The sequence below is a fragment of the Corvus kubaryi genome, unplaced genomic scaffold (assembly GCF_017639235.1).
Source record: "Corvus kubaryi isolate FWS band 111438036 unplaced genomic scaffold, C.kubaryi_AGA036_p1.0 42741, whole genome shotgun sequence".
NCBI classification, from domain to species: domain Eukaryota; kingdom Metazoa; phylum Chordata; class Aves; order Passeriformes; family Corvidae; genus Corvus; species Corvus kubaryi.
The window spans coordinates 1-23773 of record NW_024581252.1 but is presented as its reverse complement, the minus strand read 5'-3'; the positions used below and the strand labels follow the sequence as shown (position 1 = coordinate 23773).

At 42.6% G+C, this 23773-nt stretch overlaps 1 protein-coding gene across 3 annotated transcripts in view; it reads right to left on the bottom strand.

Annotated features, from left to right (window-relative positions):
* Nucleotides 1-23532, bottom strand: part of LOC121672216 (2-hydroxyacylsphingosine 1-beta-galactosyltransferase-like) — a 32227-nt gene extending 8695 nt beyond the window's left edge. The window contains exons 1-2 of one of the 3 annotated variants that reach the window (XM_042044792.1): nucleotides 23456-23532; nucleotides 7967-8790 (exon numbers count right to left, since the gene is read on the bottom strand). In XM_042044792.1, coding sequence (XP_041900726.1) covers nucleotides 7967-8788 — 822 coding nt within the window. In that variant the 5' untranslated portion in view covers nucleotides 8789-8790; nucleotides 23456-23532. Of the gene's footprint in view, nucleotides 1-7966; nucleotides 8791-11358; nucleotides 11428-21875; nucleotides 21946-23455 lie in introns of those variants that run through there. The other 2 variants (XM_042044791.1, XM_042044790.1) reach the window with 2 other exon arrangements.
* Between the last annotated feature and the right edge of the window lie 241 nt (nucleotides 23533-23773).

Genomic DNA, 23773 nt, shown 5'->3' with positions numbered 1-23773 from the left:
CTGCAGGCCCCGGTGCTGAACACACAGCTGTGAGCAGGGAGTGAGGGCCCAGCTGGCAGTAACCAGTGGTGCCTAATACTGAGCTTTGTTTCAGATAAACAAAGTGCACAAATACAAACATAACCGGGTGTAATATCCGAAGCTTTCCCTGTTCAGCTGCTCGATTCAAATGCCCAATAGCACCAATGCCTGTTCTTTGAATATGGTTGCAAACCATCCTTTGCCCAAGGCAGAGCACAGGCATCCTCTGCAACTTCTCCTACAAAATGCTGCTTAGAGCAAACAAAACCAGATCTACTTTAAAATAAGAAGCCACATTAAGCCATCTTTAGAAAGGAGATACTCACTGATAAACAGAAAGGCATAGAGACCATTATCAGTGTCCAAACACTTCTGCTGTCCTCTAAATAGTACTTCTCTCACATGACATACTTAAATTCCTCATTAAAACATTTTTATTTCAGATTTTACTAACATAACGTATCAGAACGCGTGGTCTAAGGTCATAAAGGTACCCTTATACAACCTTCACTATCACAAAACAAACAGGACCATATCACATAACCTAAAAGTTATAAAAACCCATCATTCCGCAGCAAACCCAGAGAAACTATCACTTCAGGCAAAGTAAGCTGCTTGTATTTACTTGCCATGAATTTTTAAGTGAGTCTAGAACCAAAAATAGGAGATTTTATTTGCTCAGGGCAGCAAAGGACACAGAACATCACAGTGAATGCCGAGGGCTGAGGCAGAGGATGGAGTCAGCCTCCCTGACTCCACACATCCAGCTACTTCTGCTGGCTCCGCATCACCCAGCACCTTGGTCACACTCCGAAGGTTATTTTCCACTGACTGAATTCCTGCTTTTTAAAAACGATGGCTACCAGGCAAAAGTGATTCTCCCATTTTATCAGGGCTTGGTCCTTTCCATATAATCTGTCTTAATTAAGTTCTCAGTTCAATTAAGAGCAGCCACACAGCTCCCACTGAGGACAGGATCCTCACGAGCCCCCATTTCCCTCTGCATTAATAAAAAGTTAATTGTTCTCTTCCCTGGGCTTTATTAACGAGACCTACCATACAAAAAGTGCATGCAGTTAATATACACACTATTTTTTTCGTGTAATTCATATTGCCACAGAGTAAGGTAACTCCAAAAACAAGACCTTGGGCCCATTAAAGAAGCATACTCAGATTATGGCATTAGACTAAATCCCTGTTTTCTTGCTGGCTAAAGCCACCCTACCAGTTGGGAAACAAACTCTAAAGATCTGAACCGTTTCCTATCAGAACCCCAAGCAGTACCAGGTACAGTCACCACATATTAACCTAACAATGCTGTTAAGTTTTTCAATACGAGACACAGATTCAGCCCTGCTGAAATACAGATGACTTTTTCCGTTCACATTTCTCACTAATTATTTGATGTTTATATATATACACTGTGTATCTGCCTTCTCAAAATACAGTGGGTATACATTAAAAAAAAAAAGTCTTTAAAGCCTTACAAAACTTTCCAGTGCCTAAAACGTTGTATTTTCTTATCCCTGATTCTACTGCCTTTTCCCATTTAACATCCAACAGGGACAGAGCATTTAAGTCCATTTAACTTTAGAGAGGAATAAAATTCACACTCAACCAGAGTAAGGAAATGCAGTCCCCCAAGCCCTTGTCTTTGCTCCCATACCTGAGCCCCCTCTAGAGCTGCAGGCATATCCAGTGAAGCTCCTGGAACACGCTCTCCCAGAGCTAGAGGTCAACCAGGAAAGTGCCACACAAGGACTTCCCTGATGCAAAAATCCATTACTCACCAGACCTCTGGCAAGCACCCTGGGAAAGCAACCTTGCCTTTCAAATGAATGGGAGGAGTGCAAAACAAGGAGCTTGCCCTTCAGGAGAGGTTATTAAAATCACTGCAGAGAGTAGCAGGTGCAGCAGAGGGATCCTCAAATCCAGGGTTCCAATTAAAAACCTTGCTGGCATTACCCCACAGGGAACATTCTGGTAAAAAATTCCCAAAAATCCACCTTCCTAAGCATGAACTTGCACACATGCACAGGAAAGTTGATGATTATCAAACAAATGCAAACCAAGGTTTTACCAACCCTCCTATAGTCTCAGTAGCTCCTTATGGAGCAAAAAACTCTACAGGAGTAAAGAAAAAACACTATTAAGAACGGAGACTAGTTTTACTTACTCTGTCTACAGAACACGGGGTCAAATTAAATTACAGATATTGCAGTTAAGAAGAAAATGGACAAGAAGATAAATTTTAAAAACAGACCTCTGTATTACAGATCCTGACATATACCTCACCCATAAATCCACATGATAATCTCATTTAGGTGGGAAATTTTGTCTGTCATTGTCCTAGTATGACACCTGTGCTCTGTGGATGGTAGGAGATAGAATTCTAACCTGCAGCTTTAAATCTTTTAATCTAATAACTGCAATTTCTTCTTCATTTTCCTCTTCAGATAAAATAGCTTTTCTTTCTTCCTGGAGTTTACCCTCTCCCTTCTCTTTTTTTAAAGATCTACAAATACATGTAAAGTGTATATATATAAAATACCCATATATTTTTATATTATATTTATATAAACAAGCCATCAGACATCACCATTCCTATGAAAAGCCTAAGATCAGCTGGCTTCTGAGACCCGCACCCTTGACTCTGACTCCCCTTGGTCATGGTTAACAGCAGAACACGCTGCCTGCAGAATTCCCCCTGTGAACAGCCTGGGAAGGTTCAGGCAGATACCTCCTCACAAAACCCTTGCTCCAGACAGCTCATCTCCCAAAGCAAGATATTAGCCATAAAAAAATTATCCACTTCACCTTCAAGCAACTAGGACATCTGAAAAGCTGTCTTGATTAAAGACTTCTTTCTCCAAGTCAGTAATATTAATAATTAGGCTTGCTGCTTGTAAATGTTGAGTTTTGAGCACATTCCAACTTCCCAAAGTATAGGAACATGGTAGCCAAAATCAAGGATGTTCCAAATACCCCAGGAAAACACAATGCCCTTTGAAATCAATTCCTATCTTATGTTTTACGCTATAAATGGAGAAACATGGGAAGAACACTAGGTCATTATTTCTCCTCTGCAGAGGTCATTCCTCAGAATTTGGAAGTGATGCTCAGTTAAACCACTGCATGTTATCAAAGTGAATAAATCTTGTTAGTTTGTGTGTTCCAATAGGAACATGATAAATTAGAATATTTAAAACCACAAAGCCTGTTTACAGTAGTAGCTTATTAAGGTTGGGGTTTTTTCTGTAAGGAACTTCTGTTGCTTTTAGCTTTCACCATCTGACCTATCCAACATGTAAGGTCTCTAACTTTCATTTTCCATTCCCAATACAAACAACTGCTTGAAGTCAACAAATAACCACCCTGCACAGTAATCCATGAACCAAGTAAACTTGCTTTTTGATGGACAGCACAGGCTTGCTGAAGGTTGGGTGCCACTTTGTCAGCTCATAGGATGCCAGCTTTATGTCTGGCATGTGCACCTGGAGGACCTACCTTCCTCAAGTTTAACTGGAGATACTTAACCAGGCTCCAAAATCAGCCCCGTGCTCTTCTCCCTGTGTCTTGTGTTAAACAGGCAGATGCTGAGTCACATTTCTCCTCAAATTTAAAATGCAGCAGTACAGCATGGTTCACCAGCCCTGTCCTACTGGAGCAGCTGAGACTGGAGACTACAGTTTTAGGACTGTGGGTACCTGGAAAGCTCCGGCAACGCTTCCCTGTGGATCAAAACATCAAATTCTGAGGGGGAAGAAGCTTTATCTAAAATACATTTCAGAGCCAAAATACACAATCATACAGTTCAGTACAGAATTTACACAGTGCTGCATCACCTCCATCATCCTTAAACGACTTTTTTCCTCCCCAGCTGACAATCACATGCATTTTAGAATAGCTCTACAATTGCTTCACATCACCAGACACTTACTGTCCAAACTATTCCCCGGACTTCAAAAATAATACTAAAATGACAGTGCTACGCCATGCGCAAAAATCTACTGCTACAGTCTGCAAGAGCTGATGTGTCCTTGAATCCGAACGAAGGAGAAAAGCCAGGTTTAAGGAATAAAACATTTCTTGATTCTTCCACCTCATTTTCAACATAAATATCAGTATCAGCTAACACGCCTAGTAAACATACAACTGTCAGCAAGGCTCAGGGGGGCAAAAAATCCCCAAAAACCAAAAAACCCAAACACTTTCTAGTGAAGATACTTCAAAGCCACCAATTTGCTACATGGACTTCTATCTGTATAATAACAAGCTCAGATAAGAGATATCCACTGAGAAGCGAGGAAGTTCCTGCAATTATCTGTTGACAGCTGTGGCTGAAAGGACAACTTATTACTCCAAAATAAGAACATCCTCCTCTGCAGCATAAATTTACTCAGGGACTGAGTATTTCCCAAGGCAGCTGCTTGTAGCACCCCTCAGCTTCCTGCCCTGATTCAGGGACATATCTTATCAGGCTGATTAATGCCTAGTACACATCAACCTGGTCACAAGGTACAAAATGCCAGAGCAGAGGTTTCCCTGTTGTTGCTTAAAAAGGGGTTCCTTTAAAAAGCCAGCTCCATTCAGATCCCTCTGGGAAACTGTAGTGAGGAAGAGGCAGAGGAACCGTTGATTTTCCTAATGGCCAATGACAGTTATCTGGAAAATACTGCCAGGGAACACTATATCCTTGATAGTTTAAGTCACAGATGACCTCAAGGACTCAATAGCCAGTCTGTCTCTAGCTTTTCATCTTTCAAGGCTAATTCGGTTCACACTGTCCTCTATATTAATTCAACATACAGTTTTATGAGTTAAGTACACAAATCCTGGACTCTGTACCCATCACCCAGAAGTGAATAAAATTTGACATGCACATGGGATAGTCATGTCCTTGTCTTTTACTGCGCAGCACAGCACACTTTATGCAAGAAGTACCTTCTAAACTCAGTTTAACCAGTGAAAATGTCACCCTGGCTCTCACAGAGGACAAATGGAATTGCCTACGCAGAGCTTTGCAAAGCAACCATCAGCCCTCCACCACGGCAGAGCAGACTGACAGGGCATGCTCGGCTTCATCGGACCTCAGCAGGGATCGGAACGGGGAATGTGCCATCCCCAGGCATTGCAGCCACTGCCTGCACAGGTAAGGCTGACCCTGCCATGCTAAGGAGGGAGCCGCAAGGCACCGCAAGGAGCCGGGCAGAGCGGTGACCTCCAAAGGACCCGCTGCTCTCCCCGCTGGCTCCCCCTCCTTGGCACGCCGATCACTGCGACTTCCCGAGGGACACTGCGCCAAGCGAAGACCGACACCGGGGCACTGCCGGGGAGGGAGAGCAGGGAGGAGGATCGGAGCCTTCCCGAGGCATCTGGGCAAGCTGCAATCCAAAGACACGCTGGCAGTTTGTGTGCCACAGCCGGGGGCTGCAGCGTAATTGCTACAGAGCTCAGCAGCAGCTAAAAATCATGCTTGACACAAGCTAACTGCAAGATCAGCAGGGAGGATGTGCCCCAGGATCGAAATATTAATGCAGATGGAACAGCAAAGCTGGGTCAGTTGATGTGTGCATATAAATATAAAATATATTAACACAGATGACCAGAAAAGCTGGGTCAGGTTTGTTTCCCCTCCACATACACTGTAACATGCCATGAATATTCAGCACCCACTGCTACGTGCTACCTTTATAGCTGTGGTTTTCTAACTTCTCTTTCAAGAAGTTCAAGGAACAGGTGCAGAATCTGAGCAGCCACGAAACAGAGCTACCCCATCCCCTAGAATGAAAGAATGGCCACCCTGTAACAACTTAAAATATCTTGACATTTATCTCCTCATTGACTGCTTAATTGTTACTACCTGCCGCTTAAGATGCTACTTTTGAACAGAAAGCTAGAACTTAACTTATGTGTAGGCATTCTATTATGGTTAAACAATTTGCTTATTTTTGGGGGAGGAGGAGGGGAGAAGGAAAAAACTGTTGACGACACAGGGGTGCCACTACTGAGGTACGCAGGCAGTCTGATCAGGCATATTGGACTTGAAAGAACACCCCTGATCTTTTTTCCTAATACCTCCCTAGCAGACAAAGTGGACTAAGCTACTTATTAGCAGTTTTGGTGAATTCAAGAGACCTGAAACACTTGTAATAACAGCTTTAGTGGGCAAATTCTAGTTACTGTGTCCAGCTACATATTCCCCTTTTCTAATCATGGTCCCTGGACAATAACATTACTTGAGAGAGCCCCTGAAGCATCACCAATTCCAGCCCAGTGCAGGAACATGAAGTATCTCTGCTTCTGGCTCACCTTAATGCACCAAACTAGAAGCTGCAGAAAATAAATTAGCCAAGGCTGCTGCCTTGGAGATGCAGCAAGAGCAGAGAAGAGCCACAGCACTCGCTATCTGCACTCACAGTTTTCACCTGCCAGGACAGAGGGTCATTTGTGAATTTCATCCAACTGCTCAGCAAACAAACTGATTGCCCAATAATTTACCTACAATACACACCACAGGGATATGTATAACAGCTTAGGCACGGACAAAATACAGGATAAAAGATGTACATGCTCACTTGGTACCTCTCTCACATTCAGTGAAAACTTGTGCTTCGAGCACTAAGAATGAATTGCCTGATACAACAGAAAATAATTAAGTAATGTCTCAGCTCACAAATAATTACAGGTAGTTTCTTTCCCTGTAATAAATACTTGCCACCACAAAATCGACCTACAGGTCTGTTTAAAGGCCTCTATCACTCCTGTTACACCAAACATCAAAAGACACTAAACAGACAACGGTAACCTATTGCCCAAATTGATTGCACAAATACATTTTTTCTCTTACAGAAAAAGAAAACAGCAGTCTGGAAAATGAAGAAAAAACTCAATCCAGCCAGCAAAGTTTTCCTGGCGGGAATAAGGATGAACTTTTAGACAACCCAAGGGGACCTTTAGTCTGCTTTCTTAGGATAGCTGACCCTTCCTTACTACAAATACTGATGCACACATGGAAAGAACCAGTTAGAAGCACCACTGCTACGGTCATACAAAAAGCAAAAGCTGAAAGAGGCATTTTAGATTGAGCACCGCAGGTCTACCTACACCTTTTTATCATCCAGCCAAAAGCATCCATTAACAATCACCTCCAATTCAAGATCTATTTGTTTATGTACACACAAACAGAAGTGTAAATGACATGGTTTTCTGTGAGATGGTTCTGCCTATCACACACCACTGTATTGCTCAACAGGCATTCTTAGGTGTAACATATCAAAGATCACTGAAGTAATCAAACTTAATAATTAATCTGTACAGCCAGGATTTCTGGAGTCAGTCCAGTCACTACCACTGTTTCAGTCTGAAGTTCATACCTGATGGCCTGCACGTGCACAGTAAAATTCAACTCTGAGTGCAGCCATAGTGTCACGTATGTCAACTCTTATCTCCATTTGTCAATCGGTACAGTTTTTTCATGCTTATATACTCATAGTCTTAAAGACACTATCAAACCTAAGGGAGGCATAAAAACAAATACCATAAAAACACCAATACCATGAAATTACCTAATATACCCTACCAGCAGGCTTCCTTAAGCATGAACAGTATTCATCCATTCGCCCTTGTTCCCATTTTAAACTATGTTTGGTTAGAAGCTACTGACGTGATTTCCAAGACAGAGTGCACTGTCTTTCACCGCTAGCGCACCATTAAGCATCTCACTCAAAAGCAAAATACATCCTGCATCCACAACAGATTCATTTTGTTGAATTTGTGACCAGTAGGTCCCCTCACCACCACACGAAGTGACTTCCAGGGTATATTTCACCAAGCAGCAACAGAACAGGTACCATCTGAAAAAATCACTGCTTAAAAAGTGTCATTCATCACATGAGGTCAAGCAGAAACCACAGAAATTACTGCAAAACTCAGCAAACCTTACTTCTGGCAGAGGGCTGGCCGGCTTCGTTAGGATTCCTCCCACATAAACAACATTGGGTAGCGTAGGTCTCGGAAACTCCAGTGCTACATCAGTACAAAGCATCCACAGGCTGGATCCATGGACCAAGTCATACATGGACCTTTCTGGAAGAACCTTGTGTTTCTGCATTATCCTTTCATATTTTGGCAGAACCAAAAAACTAACTCCAAATCTTGAAATAAGATAAACGACAGTATTTTTAATCCTCTCAAACAGGTTCATGTGATCTGTGAGTAGCGAGTTAAATTCTGGAACATAGGACAGGGGAGCTGGAGCACCCACTTCTGCTGGATACCAGAGGCCAGTGGAAAACACAGCGTATTTAACCCCTAAAAGATGGGCTATAACAAATCCACACATCTCATTGGGATCTACCAGGAGCAGGTCAAATTTTTCCTGTTTGAGGGCACGCATGAGGTTTCGGTTGCCAACGATCATGTCGCAGTTCTTGGAGTAGTGGTCCAGGATATCGAACAGTTCGAGGGCAGTCAGTCTCCCCGAGAAGATACTCCTCATCTTGGACTGGAGGAAATCATCCGAGGTGCTGCTGTTAAAGATCCCTGGGTAGCGCTGAAGTCTGTAGTGATTAGATGGAGGAATCTCTCTGCCCTCAGAGAGGAGAAACACTGTCTGGTGACCTTGGTCATGCAAGGCTGAGGCCACAGTCTTGAAAATATAAAGATGGCTTTCAAACATAATTGGCGGCACAACAACAATTTTGGCAGCCCTCGCTATCCCGACAGCACTCCACAGGAGAATGAAGGCTGGAGCGTACGGCTTCATAGCTGAAAGGAGAAATAAGAGCATTACATCACAGACAACAGGACTACAGTTTGCAGTTTAAGCACACCACGCTTTTGTTAGCATGGTTATGAGCATTCCCACTACAAGGTCTTGTCTGATAGCTGCCCACAGGCTTCAAGTCGTCCACCTTCAAGCTGCAGTTCTCTACTCTGATTTTAGCATAACATTTCTGGGGTTTTGTTTTCACATAAGCTAACGGGATAGAGAAGATAGAGGGCTTTTGTCCTACTAAAAGGACACATAAATTCATGCCACGTTTTTCTTTATGCTGATCAGACACATGGGAGTTGAAAGCCAAAAATCAGGCAGGAAGATGCTACCATTGAATAAGAAACAACTTTGAACTACCAAAAATGACACTCTGCTTACAAGAACAAGTGTAATAACAGGAGTAAGTACTGCACACATGAACATTGCAACTTCCACTGAAGCACTTTAACAGGTACTTGATTCTGAATCTACTTAAATCAGCACTTAAACACCCACTTGAACACCAGCTCTACCTATGCTGAAAACCCCACTGCCATCCTAAATGCACAGTTCCTGACAGCAGCACACTGCTGAGCAGAGGGAAAATACTTTTTACACTTGGTTTGGTGATTTAAAATGCTGTATGCAGCAAAAGAAAGCAAAGCGCCTTCGAAGCACAGAGAGGACATGTCAGAAACCCCTCAGTCACCATCACCCTCCTAGGACAGAGAAATGAGTACAAGCCAAACCAAACAATCTGCTCTTTCCTCATGCCAAACCAATCCACGTGGATGCCTGAGTCTGTTGCAGTGTCCTTTATAAATAAGAACAACAGATAACACTGCTACTCAGTCCTTGTTATCTCCCTACAATATAGTCATATAACCTTCCTACAACAGATTGCTCAGGACTTTTTTTCAGTTAATGTTACATGGGTTACCAGCTCACAAATAGAGCATCTCATATTTTATATAGCTATTTATAAATTCCCACATTCCTATACACTTACTATGTAATAAGTTTAAGGAGCTTTTTGAGTTATATTACCCTATGGCAAGTTTTCTGAAGGACGTCCCTTTCAGGTAGTTGTAGACAGCAATTAGGTCTCCCCTGAGCTTCTTTTTCTCCAGGCTCAACACTCCCAGCTCCCTTGGTTACTTCTCACAGGACTTATTCTCCAGATCCTTTACCAGCTTCACTGTCCTTGTCAGGATGTGCTCCAGCAACCTCCATATTTTTCATGAGGTGAAAGACCCAGAACTGGACACAGCACTTGAGGTGTGGTCTCAAAGTGCCAAGTACAGAGGGAGAATCACTGCCCTGGCCCATGCTCAGTTATCCTGAACAGGACCCTGCTAGAGGATAACACTCCTTAGCTAAGAGAGGTGTTAGAAAAAAGTAAGTAAAAAATGGCTTGCCAATGAAACATCCAAGAAAAATGATAAATCAAACTTGGAAAAGTCCCATTTTTGATTCCACCTCCCCATGCTAGAAGCATTCCCATGGTATTGAGTTACTGCTCCTGTCAACAAGGGCAACATTAGAAAACCATGAATGGAGGTGCAGGACTGGGAAACTCAGTTATGTTTCTATCAGCAGCAGAAGTCAAAGGTTACAGGAGCCTAAGGGCTGATCATGATGCAATATGTTGCCACAGGCCGGCTCTACTTCCATCTCCTGATCCGAGGCCTAGAGCACAGCACAGAAGATACAATCCTCAGCCCTAAGGCATATTTTCCATAGCTGGGGTGACACACATGCCACCAAAAGCCATGGGAACTACAGCTATCCTTCCCTAGGATGCTGACAGTGTTTCCCCACTGCCTCCTCTCCCCACACTTACCTGGCAGCCAAGTTTTAAACGGGAATCACATAGGACATTCTACTCCTTGCAAAGGTATTACAAATACTAACAAGAAAAGCTGGCAATATAACCAAAACCATTTACCAAACATTATTTTTTATCCTCTTGCAGTGTATCAGTGACATGAGATGACAACGCACTTCCCTGGCAATCTATCCCTTGTGGTACCTTTAGAACTGGTAAAACAATAATCACTTCTCCAAAAACTATTATGCAACTCCCCTTTTCCACATAAGTACCTTCCATGGGAGCTGGAAAACACATGTACAGGACCTGCCAAGCTATAGAGGTATTAAACACATGACACTATTAGAAAAATGCCGATTAAGTGACATTTTTACTGGCAAAAATTGCATTAACCTTCTATGGAACTTCTGGCAGGAACCTGCAGCCTCATCATTTCATGCCCTGGCCAGACAGAAGCAGGGAGCTCAGGTTAGAATTTAGTAGGAACAAGGGCAATAGGTAACAGCATTCTGTAAGCCAATTAATCATGAGCACAATTCCCATTTGGCAGACTGGGACTGGGGAACAGGTGGGTGCCCAGGGCCATCAGCAGGGCATCAACACACAACCACCCAAGCACAGCTCCAGGCTCTCTCCCAGACACTCCGCCACTCCAACTGCCCTCAGCAATGAGCTCCCCCCGCACCACGGGTATTTCCACCGGGACAGACTTGCCTATTCCAGTGGCAATTTCTGATTCAGCTCATACCCAAAAGCAGCAAGCAGTACCCAGGCACAGGAGGCATTCCAAGGGTCAGGAAAACGCCACGGTGGTGCTCAGCTGGGAGCCAGCTAATTTCAACTAGAGCTCAGGGATTCTTCCTACTAACTCCCAGTCACACTCCGGCAGTAAACTCCCAGAACAAATCACTTGCCAAAATAAATAAAAAGGATCAATGTCCAATGCAATTGCTTTTCATTTCTGCACGCCAGGAGCATGAAAAAGAATGATCAGGTGTCCTGACAGAAAAGAGGAAAGAAAAGCCCTGAGACAGAATGATACATTTCTCCAGGATAGTTAACAATATAAAACTATTCTGTACCTCTATCTTAAGTACTTCTTCTTAGGATTTGCCTTCGTTAAGTAAGACTGTTTCGGCATCTGAGCTGGCATGTAACATCCTTTTGTCACAGAGGGTGAAAAGGAAAATTCACGTTTGCTAAAATTTAAAAAACCCCCAAAACATAACATAACCCCCAACCAAACAACATTCATAAAATGATCACTGAATTGAAGCCATTCCTTTCAGCCAAAAAGCCCTAAAAATGAGGATACGGAGAAGAACCAGATGTGGAGTGGCTTTATAGTAGTGAAACCTGATTGTAAAGAGCTGATTGTAAAGAGGTCTCCTATTGGAGCACAGCAAGAAAAAGTCAAAGACATACCAAGAAGTTAAATATTAAACCTACTCCAACAGCTACTCAAAGTTAATGACCTATAGTGGGGGTTTTCAAATGAAAGAGAAAGCATGAGTTTTAAAGCATTACAGAAAACCAAGCACACTCCTGACAGTCAGACTGTTGGAGAGATGCTTTCAGCTGACCAAAACACTTCTAAGTCGTGGTGGTTTTTTTTTTAGGAAGTATTTTTCGATTCACCCAGAAGGACCAAGCAGGACCTACAACAAGAAGTGTGACTACACAGAAAATAATGACTTTCAGAAGAAAAAAATAGGAGAGAGGATCTTTCCCCCCTTCTTCACAAAGCTCTGACACTTGAAGGTTGGACAATGTGGAAATAAACTGAATGACATTGAAATAAGTGTAGTGCCAGTTGGCTTTTATAATAATAATTTAAACATTAAAATCTAATGTAATTTATATAAACACCAATCTTAAATTATTTTAGATAAATTCCAATTAATAATTCGTGTAACTGTCAATTACAGTCCTGGAACACGTACCCAAGATTACATGTAGATTTGCTGCCAATCCTTAATAATCTGCTAATCACTGCTAATAGAACTTTTTGGCACGTTTGAGGGTTTTTTCTGCTTTACATCACTGGCTGCCTACCTTCTATTTCTGAAACTCAGAAATAGCTATTTTCAAGCCACCAATACCATTGTCCATGTTTTCCTCCATTGTAGAGAAATCTAGAGCAGAAGAGCCTCTCAATCATCTCCATCCAGCACAGCCTGAATGCAAACTGCTCCCATGTTTATCACTACTCAAAAGATGAAACAGCTCTTAGGCACTCACACAAAAGGATATAAAAAGTCCTTTTTATTCACTAACACTCCTGATTTCTAAAGCAGCAAAGGAAGTTTTACAGAGCTGGAGTTAAGCGATGCAATTTGCTTTTTTAAGTTCCTCATTTCCTTTCATCCTTTCTTTAAATTTGCTAACGTTTGTTGCGTTTACCTGGGCAGTTTGAGCGGGACTTCTGCCAGGAAAGGTGCCCTTCATTCCAAACAGCAGTGCTCTTCTGAGAGCAAAGGAGCAATCTCTGAGCTGCTGATCACTCTCACCTTACCCAAAGGGCTCAAATTACTCATTACAATTTCACAGAGACAGCACAGGTTAAAGGATCAGGCTGCCACCTCTGCAAGCCCAAGTCTGGGAGCTAATCAGTAATGAAATTACTATGCCCAAAAGGAAAACTAATGTGCGCATCACAGGAATATTATTTTTCTTTATAGGGGAAATGTGGGATTTTCATGCATTTCAGTAAACTGTGTGTACTACAAACTGCCACAGTTGTGGCGCTAACATGCAGATTTATTCCTTCATCTTGCTCTCAGTATTGTTCCCCTCCCTTTACTACAGCTCATTACAAAAAACTCAGCGTTTTAGAAGAAACAACGCAAACTCTGCTCTTGGGGCTGTAAACTCTCCAAAACTTCATATTAGTGGCTGAACCAATGAGACCAAAAAGGCAGAAACAAATAAAAAGTACTCTTTTTGTATTTTTTAAAGGAAGACGTATTTCATCAGCAACTAAACTTATATTAAAAGTTGCAAATCTGATGCAGTTTCCACATAGGTAGAGGGACCTTGAGCAGTTTTGACTTACCTACAGCAACCACCCATGCCAGGCTCCAGAGCCAGTTGCTTTTCTCCCACTAAGGCAGATGTGCCCTCTGTTATCCCACCTGAGGTCAAAAACTGGAACCATGAATAGGGCAGTGTCATGTCAGGAACCAATCCCACCCTACCATGTCCAACTTCAGCTTTTACCACAGATGAACACAGACAGTGTGTTTATTTCTCTTAAGATCAGAGGTACTGTAGCTGTAGGAAGAGACACGTGATTGAAAGCACAGCAAGAGAAATGATGAGGGAAGTTGAAGAACAAATGGTCGTGGAGAGCACTACAAACTGCCTCTGGGAACAAACCAAAAAACCACCACAAGCAGCTGCTGACTATGGTTTACTACTGCCCTTAATAGAAAGGAAGCATTAAAACAGGGAAAGAAATGACAAGTGATCTCAGATTGTTACCTGACATTACCCAATTCACTGCCACTCCAGCCCTGCCCACTCAAAACCCCATTGACACAAACTTACTTCATGGGCAATTCTGTTTGGTTTAGCTACTGAAAACAGGTTTACAGGTAAAACATGGTAGCCAGCCTCCAGAGGCTTGTGAGCACCTCAGTTATACAAATACAGAGCCAAGCCCTATAACCCAGGTTGCATGACCAAAGGCCCCGTAAACAAAGCCTTTTATCAAGCCCAAGATAGCCAGGAATGACTCACAGAAGGCACTTGCAGTTAAGTGTAATGCTGAAAGACAAAGAAAATATTTCAAGACAAAGGGTTTCACCAATACTGAGTACAGGATTATTCTATGCTAAGAGAATACATATACTTATCCCAAATCTTAGCTGTGTCAGCCACATACATGCAGTTGACATTAAAGACAGAGTATATATACATGCACACAAACATGAATGAAGTGCATTGATTCAAAACTGTGGAGGAGTGACCAAAGGAAAACTCCTTCCTTCTACACATTCTTCAAGATAGCTCTAATTTTTCACATTCCCCCAAAACATTTTAAGATTTAACAGCAGCTCACATCAGCATTTTTTTGCCAAGCACCCAGAAACGCTACCTATGTGAGGAAACGCACTGACCAAATTATGTCTGACAGTGAATCTCAGAAAATAATTTTATCATGGAGACAGGAAGTTTTTTATTAGTGGCATAACAGATGACAGTAAGGAAGACCACAATCTTCAAGCTTGAAGTGCAACTTGCCTCCTAACCCCTTTAAGCTGGGAATTGTAAAACATGTTCTTAACCCATAATACTGTTTGCTGTGCTGTACATAATCCACAGGCAATCCAAAATACTACTCCATAATCCTTTAGGAGCATTACAGTAAATCAGGCCCACAAACTGACTTCAGGCACCAAACTGCAGTTTAAGATTAGGAAGCAGCTGGCACTAAGCAACCCACGTGCTGAAAAGCAAGAAACCCATCAGAAATGCGGGAACATGCAAAGCTGCAGAGCAACAAACCAGGAAATTATCTGGGAAGAGACTCTGCTAACAGGTATTGTACAACCTTTGGATCTATGTCCTTACGTTTTCCCTATCACACATCCTGTTACTAATTGCTGAGGCACAGTGTGTGCTGTGATTGCTATACTGTGTTGCAACGTTTTAGATGAGTACTGTGATTTGGCTTTCAACCACAGGCTCCTTTTCCAACTAAATGAATAAACTAAGAAATTAGCAAGACACGTGTATCAACAAGAGCAGGCTTTTGCATTTGCTTTGTACCGGCTCCCAAAAAACATCTATCCAATGACTGAAGCATTTCAATGAGCACAAAAACTCTTTTGTCTGTGGATGAGATGTAAGATTTATAGGCATTACAATGTCACTGCAATCCTCTATCAGACTTACTGTGTCAGCTATGCAAACAGCAAAGGTGCTATTAAGAGGGAGTCAAAAGGATATGCAATTTAGGAAACCACTTTTAGTGACAACTTACCGTACGTGCAACAGGTTTTATCAAACACTGAAGGGTTTTACCTAAGCTTTTGTACTCAACCATGGTAGAAAAAGGGTTTTAGAAATCCTCACTCCACAGGTAGGCAGAAGAGGCACTTGATCAAAATACAGGTTTTCCACTTCATACACAAAATATTTTCAGTAGGCATGCTAGTAGACAGATCTTTCAGAAGTTACATGGGACTACAATTCACGTGCAAGGCATTCTGTCCCAGTTAAGATGACTTTATAGCAAGTGGTCAAAGTATAACACTCCTGGTAACACTTTGGCACTGGCTTTCAGAAAGAAGTGCTCCAGGAATCTTCATGGTTATGGAATACTGTCCCAAACTTCTGAAAAGACTTATCATATCTAAAAAGATTAACTATTTACAAATATTATCTTTATGAAGTGATTATATTCTAAAACTACTTTGGATTTCCAAATCTATTACTAGTAATAATTTGATCTTTTAATCAAGTCCCTTATAAATCCAAGCAACGCCTGCGTGCTTTGGGGTCATAATGCTGCAGTTCTAACTTTATCAGCCAAGATCTGATTTACCTGAGAGTAAAGGATTTAAGTCTAATTCAATATTTTCATAACATGAACTAAGTTACAACAAGGCAAAGGCACCTTCCACCCCTTAACTACATTCCTTAACACTCTATGCACTAAAACTGAGCAAATAATATGCAGTAAAAAAATATAAACTTTATTGAAGGTCAGTATTGTACAAGTACCCATTTTCTAAGTTCAGCCCAAGTGACTGCATGGAAGTGAGTTCCATCAAGATTTTAAAACCTGTGAAACATTAACCTCTGTAGACCTACCAGGTAGGGTAGTCAAAACAAATCAAAATACATTCTTGACGCATTTTAATAACCCAAATAAAAGCAAATAGAGCAAGAACAGCCAGTCCTTTTTGTTCTGTTTTGCACTGGGCATCTCAAACTGGGCATTTCTAGATCCCTATAATTTGTGATGCTGTACACAGTGAGGAGTAGCAAAGCCAGTAGCTTACACATTGCTCCAAAACCTGTGTGCCTTCCACCGAGGGCAACCTGACGCCATGTGCCAGCAGCTCGGATTTCTCCGCATTGGCGCTCTCCATTATGCAGCTCTGTTCCTTGTTGCCCATGGTTATCCCACCCCCAGCACCTTGGAAAGACAACTGCTGACTGCACACAGCGAAGAGCCATCTGTCTGCAAGCGAGACACACATATTCCTTGTGGAGAGACTTGTCTGCTTCATCCAACACGATGTGAGAACCTTTCCTGACAAATTTCAGGTCTTCCTTCACAGCTACCGGCAACTCACACAAGACACGGTATTTTGGCAACAACATTCAAGTCCCTTGATAAAGTCCCCTCAGCTCCTGGAGACCTTTCATCCAAGTACCCAGACCTGAAACCATAAGCTTCTTGACAGGCCATTTTGCACCAGAAAGAACCAGAAACATTGCTGTGACATCCAGGGCTGGGGGTAGTAACAGAGAGAAGCCAACAGGTTACTCCACCTTTCCTGGGGACACCAGTGCTGGTGAAGATGAGTGGCCCTGCTCCTGCTGTGTGACCACAGTGCCCTAAAGAGCTCAGGAACAGAATAACTCACGACAGGACTAAGTGCTGAAAATAAAAGGAAACCTTCTACCTGCAGAGAGCATGAGACACAAGTGCCACAGCAGCTGATGGAGACAAAGATGCCTCCACTGAAAGGTCAAAGCTGCCCCTGAAGTCTTTGCTCTCACACTGGCATCAAAAGACAGGCTGAAATAGTGGCTGAATGAAGAGCAAAAAAGAAAGAAAAAAGGAGAAAAAAAGAAAAAAACCTGACTCTGATTTTCAACACTTTAATTAGCAACTGCATCTCCTTCGATAAAATGACCCTCTGAAGAAGGGGCTGGAGGAAATTGCAGTGCACTTTGTTGTGAGCTTAATTCATTGGTGCCTGTAGTTATATGCTGCCATCACCCAAGCATGAATTTTCCCTCGCGAACAAGCCTCAGGACCTGAAACAACACTAGTTTTAAACTTAAACCCACTTGACTGGGACTTTCTTTTAACTTCAGTAATTATTGGGGGGATGCTTTGCCTTTCACTCCAACTGGCTTCAGCTTGGTACAAGCTCTCCCTGGTCACGCCATCACATGACACCCAGAAGCACTCAATGAATTTCTTTGTTCTGTTTCTGACTTCATCCGATAGCAAATAAGCACATTTTAACAAGCCACACAAACACAATCACAAAGGAAGCTATCACAGGTTTGTTTCTGCAGTGGGAAATACAACTTGGAATAAAGTAAAAATACTTTGTTTCATCATGCTCTGCTCTTATTCAGCTCAATTAAAATAACTGCAGCAACACCACACATGCCAAAACCATTCAGCTTATTCAGTCTGTTAATTAATAGCTGCTGTTTTGAAATTTACAGGTTGGTTTCCCTCAAATTCAGTTGTTGTCTGTTGCTTTCAGACCTGTATTTTGGAGCGCCTGCTTTGAAGTATCTCCTAGTAGAATCTGGGCCTAGAATAAGGATAAAAGCAGCATAACGGCTTTCCTACACAGTTTAATCCTGAGATTCTGATTTTAAGAGCAAGACCACATCACTTACCAGAGCTACAAGGGACAGAAATCAACTTGGGAATCTTCTGAAAGGTGCAAAATACACTCCAGTAAGGGTTGGGGCTTTTTTTTTTTTTCTTGTAGCTGTATAAAAATTTTTAAATACACATAAGCTTCCTGTGAATTTCCAGCACCAGTAGTTGACTAAGACTAGAGCATAATTCCAGAAAGGAATGGTCTAAAGACAGGGTTTGTAGATTTTTCAAAGACAGTCCAAGACTTAAGTGCAATCCGTTAATTCCCAAATATTAGGGAAAAGAGAAAATAAATTCAAAGGCTACAGAAGATCAAGACGAAGACGGCTCCCATCTCCAAGACTACAATTTCCAGAATGATCTAGGTGTAAAACCAAAATAAATGAACAATAAACCATCCAGACACACCCCAAGTGGTTCTACACATGCCCATGTCTGTTCCTACCCACCAAAATGGATATGAATGAATAATAATTAATACTTCCCAGATATTCCTCCACTTCTGGAAAGCAAATTAACTTTCTGAGCATGAACACTAAGTCTCTGATGGGGGTTTATAACAAAAATAACTTTACAGCTTACTGCTGTAGTTCAGTTACTTCATTAGTAAGCAGTTTAAGGCAAGACTGATTGTCTAACACAAGTATAGTCTGAGATAAAATAATGTGGAATACTCCAATCTTCAAGTGTACTTTGATGAAAACAACGCTAATTGATAAACAAGCAAAATAATTACCAAAGTGTCATGAAGCACAGTAATGAATGATTTATCATTATGAGTGGTTAAAGAAAGATGCCAGCTTTACTCCTGTATTTTACACAGTCAGATCTGTTTTTCAAGATTCTCAACTTGAAAAAAAAAATTCAGATAATCATCAACTGTCCTTGGGCAAGTTTCCACACAAGCCCTCACAGGATTTACACCAACAGCTCCCATTTACTTTCAGCCCCACAATTCTTGGATGCTCCAAGCACTAGGCTGGCCTATCCAGACATGTTACTGAAATACACATGGGAATTTTCCACTTTGCACTGCTGGGAAGCAAAATGTGTGCGGACAACACTTCACACAAGCGTTTTAAGCTCGATTACTTATGATAAAATTTTGTGCCCAGGGACCAAACACCACAGGCATCACCACACACCCCTCAAAGCTCAGTTTCAGGAAATAACGTTCTTCTAAGGACCAGCAAGGCTTGATCAGGGGTGTAGTTCTCCAACAAAGCTTTCTTGGCATCTACATTGCATTGGGGTACAGGTTTCAACTGAACTGTGGTGACTTTGGATAATGCCAAACCCAGCTCTCCAGTGACAGCAACCTTCTAGTCAAGAACACTCCTGAGAAGGATACTGCTACAAGGTCTGCCTCAGCACACCGCGCTATTGAAAAGAAGCGCTTTTGAGCGGACGTTTGCATTATGGTAAATTGGCAGAAGTGGCTTCCCAAGCAAACCTACAAAACAAATATTTAGCTCCTTGCAAACAGCACCTATGCTCTCTAACCCTAACTATCTCATTTTAAAAATCCCTAGTACTTATAAATCTGAAGCAGATACTACATAAAGTACTACCACAGCTGCTGGGGCTGCTTCATGGCAGTGGGCTCTGCAGCCACACTTCCCACCTCACCTCACCAGCAAGCTGTGCATCTTGTGCTGAAAGCCATATCCTGGGTAAATTCCTGTTCCTCACCCAGATTTCATTCAGAGAGAGATGCTCCTTTCGCCTCATTTGCGGTGTAAGCCAGAAAACACCTCACCTTGCCCCAAATTTGAGTATTTTTCAGTTGAAACATTAAATTGGGAAGATAACAATGATGTCCTGGAAATAAAGCTAAGGGCAACACATGAGTACTGGCCATGTGTTTTCTTGAGTCCTTTTTGTTTGCTTTGTGCTGGGGTTTATGTTTTTTGTTTTTTTTTTTTTTTTTAAGCTAATACTTAATTTTCATTGAAAATTTTCGCAATACTTTTTAAAAAGTGTATTTCATGAATTGGTCTTCTTGGCATTAAAGCACCTTATTCATTTGACTTAAGTAACTTTCAAATTGGATGGGGGCCACGGGAAAAAAACCCAACAAAATCAAATACAATATATGTAACTGCATTTTAATCTAAGTCCTGGATGTCTAAATTTCATGTTTGCAGGTTTTGTTACACTTATGCACTCCATCTTCTGGCAAAACAAATAAATTAAATACCTTTTTCCAGACTGGTGGTGAAAATGATTTCTCTAATGGAGTATAGTCTTGAATTAAGAAATTTGGAAGGTCCTCCAACCTCTACATTGACACTGTTACCTCCCTCTAAATACACTGAGACACAGCCTTAATATTTTAATTTTTTTAAAGCATGCTGTTTCTGCAGGGCATCAAGGCTCATTTCCAGCTCAGCTCAGAATCAGAAGCTGACTCAAGACTTCCCATTAACTCTCCCTTTAGTTACTGAGTAAGAAGGGAAAACAGTCTTAAGTTGCTTATTTTTTGTGAAGCTGAACCATCCATTCACAGGAGGAAAGAACAGCACAGAGCAAAGAAAGCTATGCTTGTTTCTCTACACAAATAAAATTACGGGCATGACAACCATGCTGTTTAAGAGAAATGGTCATAACAAACTGGTTTATAACCACAGTTTTGGCTATAGACCATTTAAATGCTTATTTTTTACAAGGAATATCAGGACCTCACACCCTGAGCATTTTAACATACATACACCCAAGTGTCATAAAACATCAAAAATAATTCATCAAAGGGTTCAAGAAACCTTATGTCATAAGCCTTGGAAATTGCCTCCAAGCATAGCTGTCCTGGGGGAAGGACAGAGAATTATATTAAAGGCTTCTAGGGTATTTTACTTCCTGGAAAACAAGAAGAGGAGCCCTCTACAATACCTATTCACAAACACTTGGAGCTGTATCAGGATGACAGTTTTCAGCCCAAAGATACTTTCTAAAACAACAATAAGAGGTCAAACCATGCTGAAATTTTTGTGAGGACAAAAATACCAACAAAGGAGGTGAATGATGTCAAATGCTTCTCATGTATCAGCATTTCTCAAACACAGTTCTGTTCTCTTCACAAATATGACTTTGAAATAATCAAACAGAAATAAAAATATTTGTTGAAAGTCTAGATCTGGAAGAAAAAAAGGAATTTCATTTGCTAAGCATCTCGTGAATTTGGTCTCACCACAAACAACCCAATACGCTTTAATACTGCGGTGGGATTTCTCTTGTAAGTAAAAGACAGGGCACTTGACCAATAAGGAATAAACCCTGTACTATTCTAAAGGGAGCAACCTGGTTAAAACAGTCATGTGGACAAAAAGCACTTCAAAGAGCCCGAAGTGGAAAAAACCCCAAAAAAGTGGGCATGTGCACTAAACACTCAGCAATTTAAGTCAGAACTAATGTATCTCATGTTCAAGAAAGTCAATTATAAAATAACCAAGTCAGGACAGACGTTGTTACACTTACAAATATAATTATTGCAGAACATTTTTCAAGTAGTAGGAAGTGCACTCCAGCAAATCATACCCTCTGTGCCCTCACAACAGGTACAGAGAAGGCCATACACAAAGCTGTGCCAGTAAGGTGCAACAGCTGGTAGCCATTCACCAAGATGAAATTGTCACCAATTAAATCCACCAAAACCAATCCACTGCTTCATGACCACTTACTCAGCAAGTCACTTTTCTCCAATCCACTCACACGGGCAAGGAGAGGACTCAGAGCTCAGGTGACATCACCCTGCACAGAAGAAGGATGCAGGATCATTTCAGATGTCCTCTCCTCCAGCCCTGTTAAGCCCCTGCGTTTCTCCACCCAAATCCTGCTTTAGAACAACCCAACTGTTTAGAAGCACCCTAAGAAAATAAAACTTAGCGTTTACAAAACACCGACATGATTCTCACCTCAGTGTCTCAATATTTAACAGATACATCACAAAACAAATATTTTCTTCTCTCGTGTTCTATCAAGAGCTTCTGTTAACACGAAGCATGCAAAAAAAAAAAAAAAAACAAAGCAAAAATAACTCACAAGTATTTTGTGCTAAGTACTCATTTCCTTGTATTTCAACTGAAATATTTTCACAACAGCATGAAAACTATCTCGGAGCACAAGACTCCAGCACAAACTGGAGTCTTTTGGAAAAGAAAAGCCACTGCAGTATCCAGTGTTCAGCCGGGAGCAAGGACCAAAACAAAGGAACAAAACCAAGGAAATACGAAGCAAAGGTTAGTTGCACACTACGTAGTGTCGGTGCTTTAAAACTAGCTCAGCTAAAATAACTAAGTGACCTTGCACGATAATTGCTTGGAAAAGCAGGCAGGCAGCTTCAGATTGCAAATGTTAACTGAGAATATGTTCGTAATAAAAGTCTGGAAATAAGTGGTATCATGTAAATGATGCCATAAATTAAGCCATTTGGTCGTAACATTAAAAAAAACCAAAAAACCACCAAACCAAAAATACTCATTTCAAGACGTTTGCTTTGGGGGAGGAGACCTTCAAGGATGCCTACTACTGGAGTTACTCCCTGCTGTCCATCCCCAGGGAACTCTGATGAGCATGCAAAACGGGCTGCGCAATTCCCAATGATCCCCTGTTGTTCCACGGCCAGGGCTCAGACGAGGAGGTAGACAGTAAAAGACAAGATGCCACTTGACCTCCGCTTAAACACCGCAACTTCAGCGACGTGTCGCCTGAAAAGTTCACGCTTGACCGTTTTCCTCCTTTTTGAGCCCAACCGGGAAGCGCAGTAGCACTTATGCAACGCTGTTCCTTCAGAGGCGGCTGGGATGTGGAAACTCGGAGAATATCCAGGGAGGGCACTGCATCCCAGGCGCGCTGGGAGTCATCCCAGGTCTAGGATGTCCCTCACACCACGTCCCCAAGCTGGCAGCCGGGTGGCAACCCAACACGGGGGGCTCTGCACCCACACACCGCGGTGTTACCCCCACTGACACCACCGCGGGCCGGCTGTCGGCGACACCAAGTAGTTAAAGGGGAGCCGCCAAAAGAAGCCAGAATTCGGTGTCCGAAAAGCGGCGGCTTCCCGCGTCCCGCCGCTCCCGCCCTCAGCGCCCCGCGCGCGCCAAGCACCGCGAGCGCGCCTCCCCTCAGGGCTGCGGAGCCGCCGCGGAGGGACCCCCGGGCGGGTAGGTGCCCCCTCAGCCTTCCTGCCCCCTCTTCCCTCGCGGCGCTCAACCTTCCCCAAGGAGCAACGCCGGCACCTGCCGGGCTTCTCCGCACTCACCGCTGCGGCGCCGGACGACGACCACGCCAGAGCCCGCCTGATGAGCGCCCGCCCGCCGCGCCACACAGGTACCGTGCGCGCCGCCCCTGGGCCCCTCTTCTCTCCCCGCCCGAGCGCCCCTCACGAAAAGGGCGGGAAGGGACGCGTCCTTCTGACGCCCCTCAGGACATGGCGCTCCCCCACATTCCCCCAGCTCCCTCCTCAGGTCACACCGTCCCCTCCCTCGGAGACACCGCATCGACGCGGCTCCCCTGCGGCTCCTTCCCCACTTCCATGGCTCTTCCCCTCAGCCCTCCGGCTCTCACCCCCACTCCCATG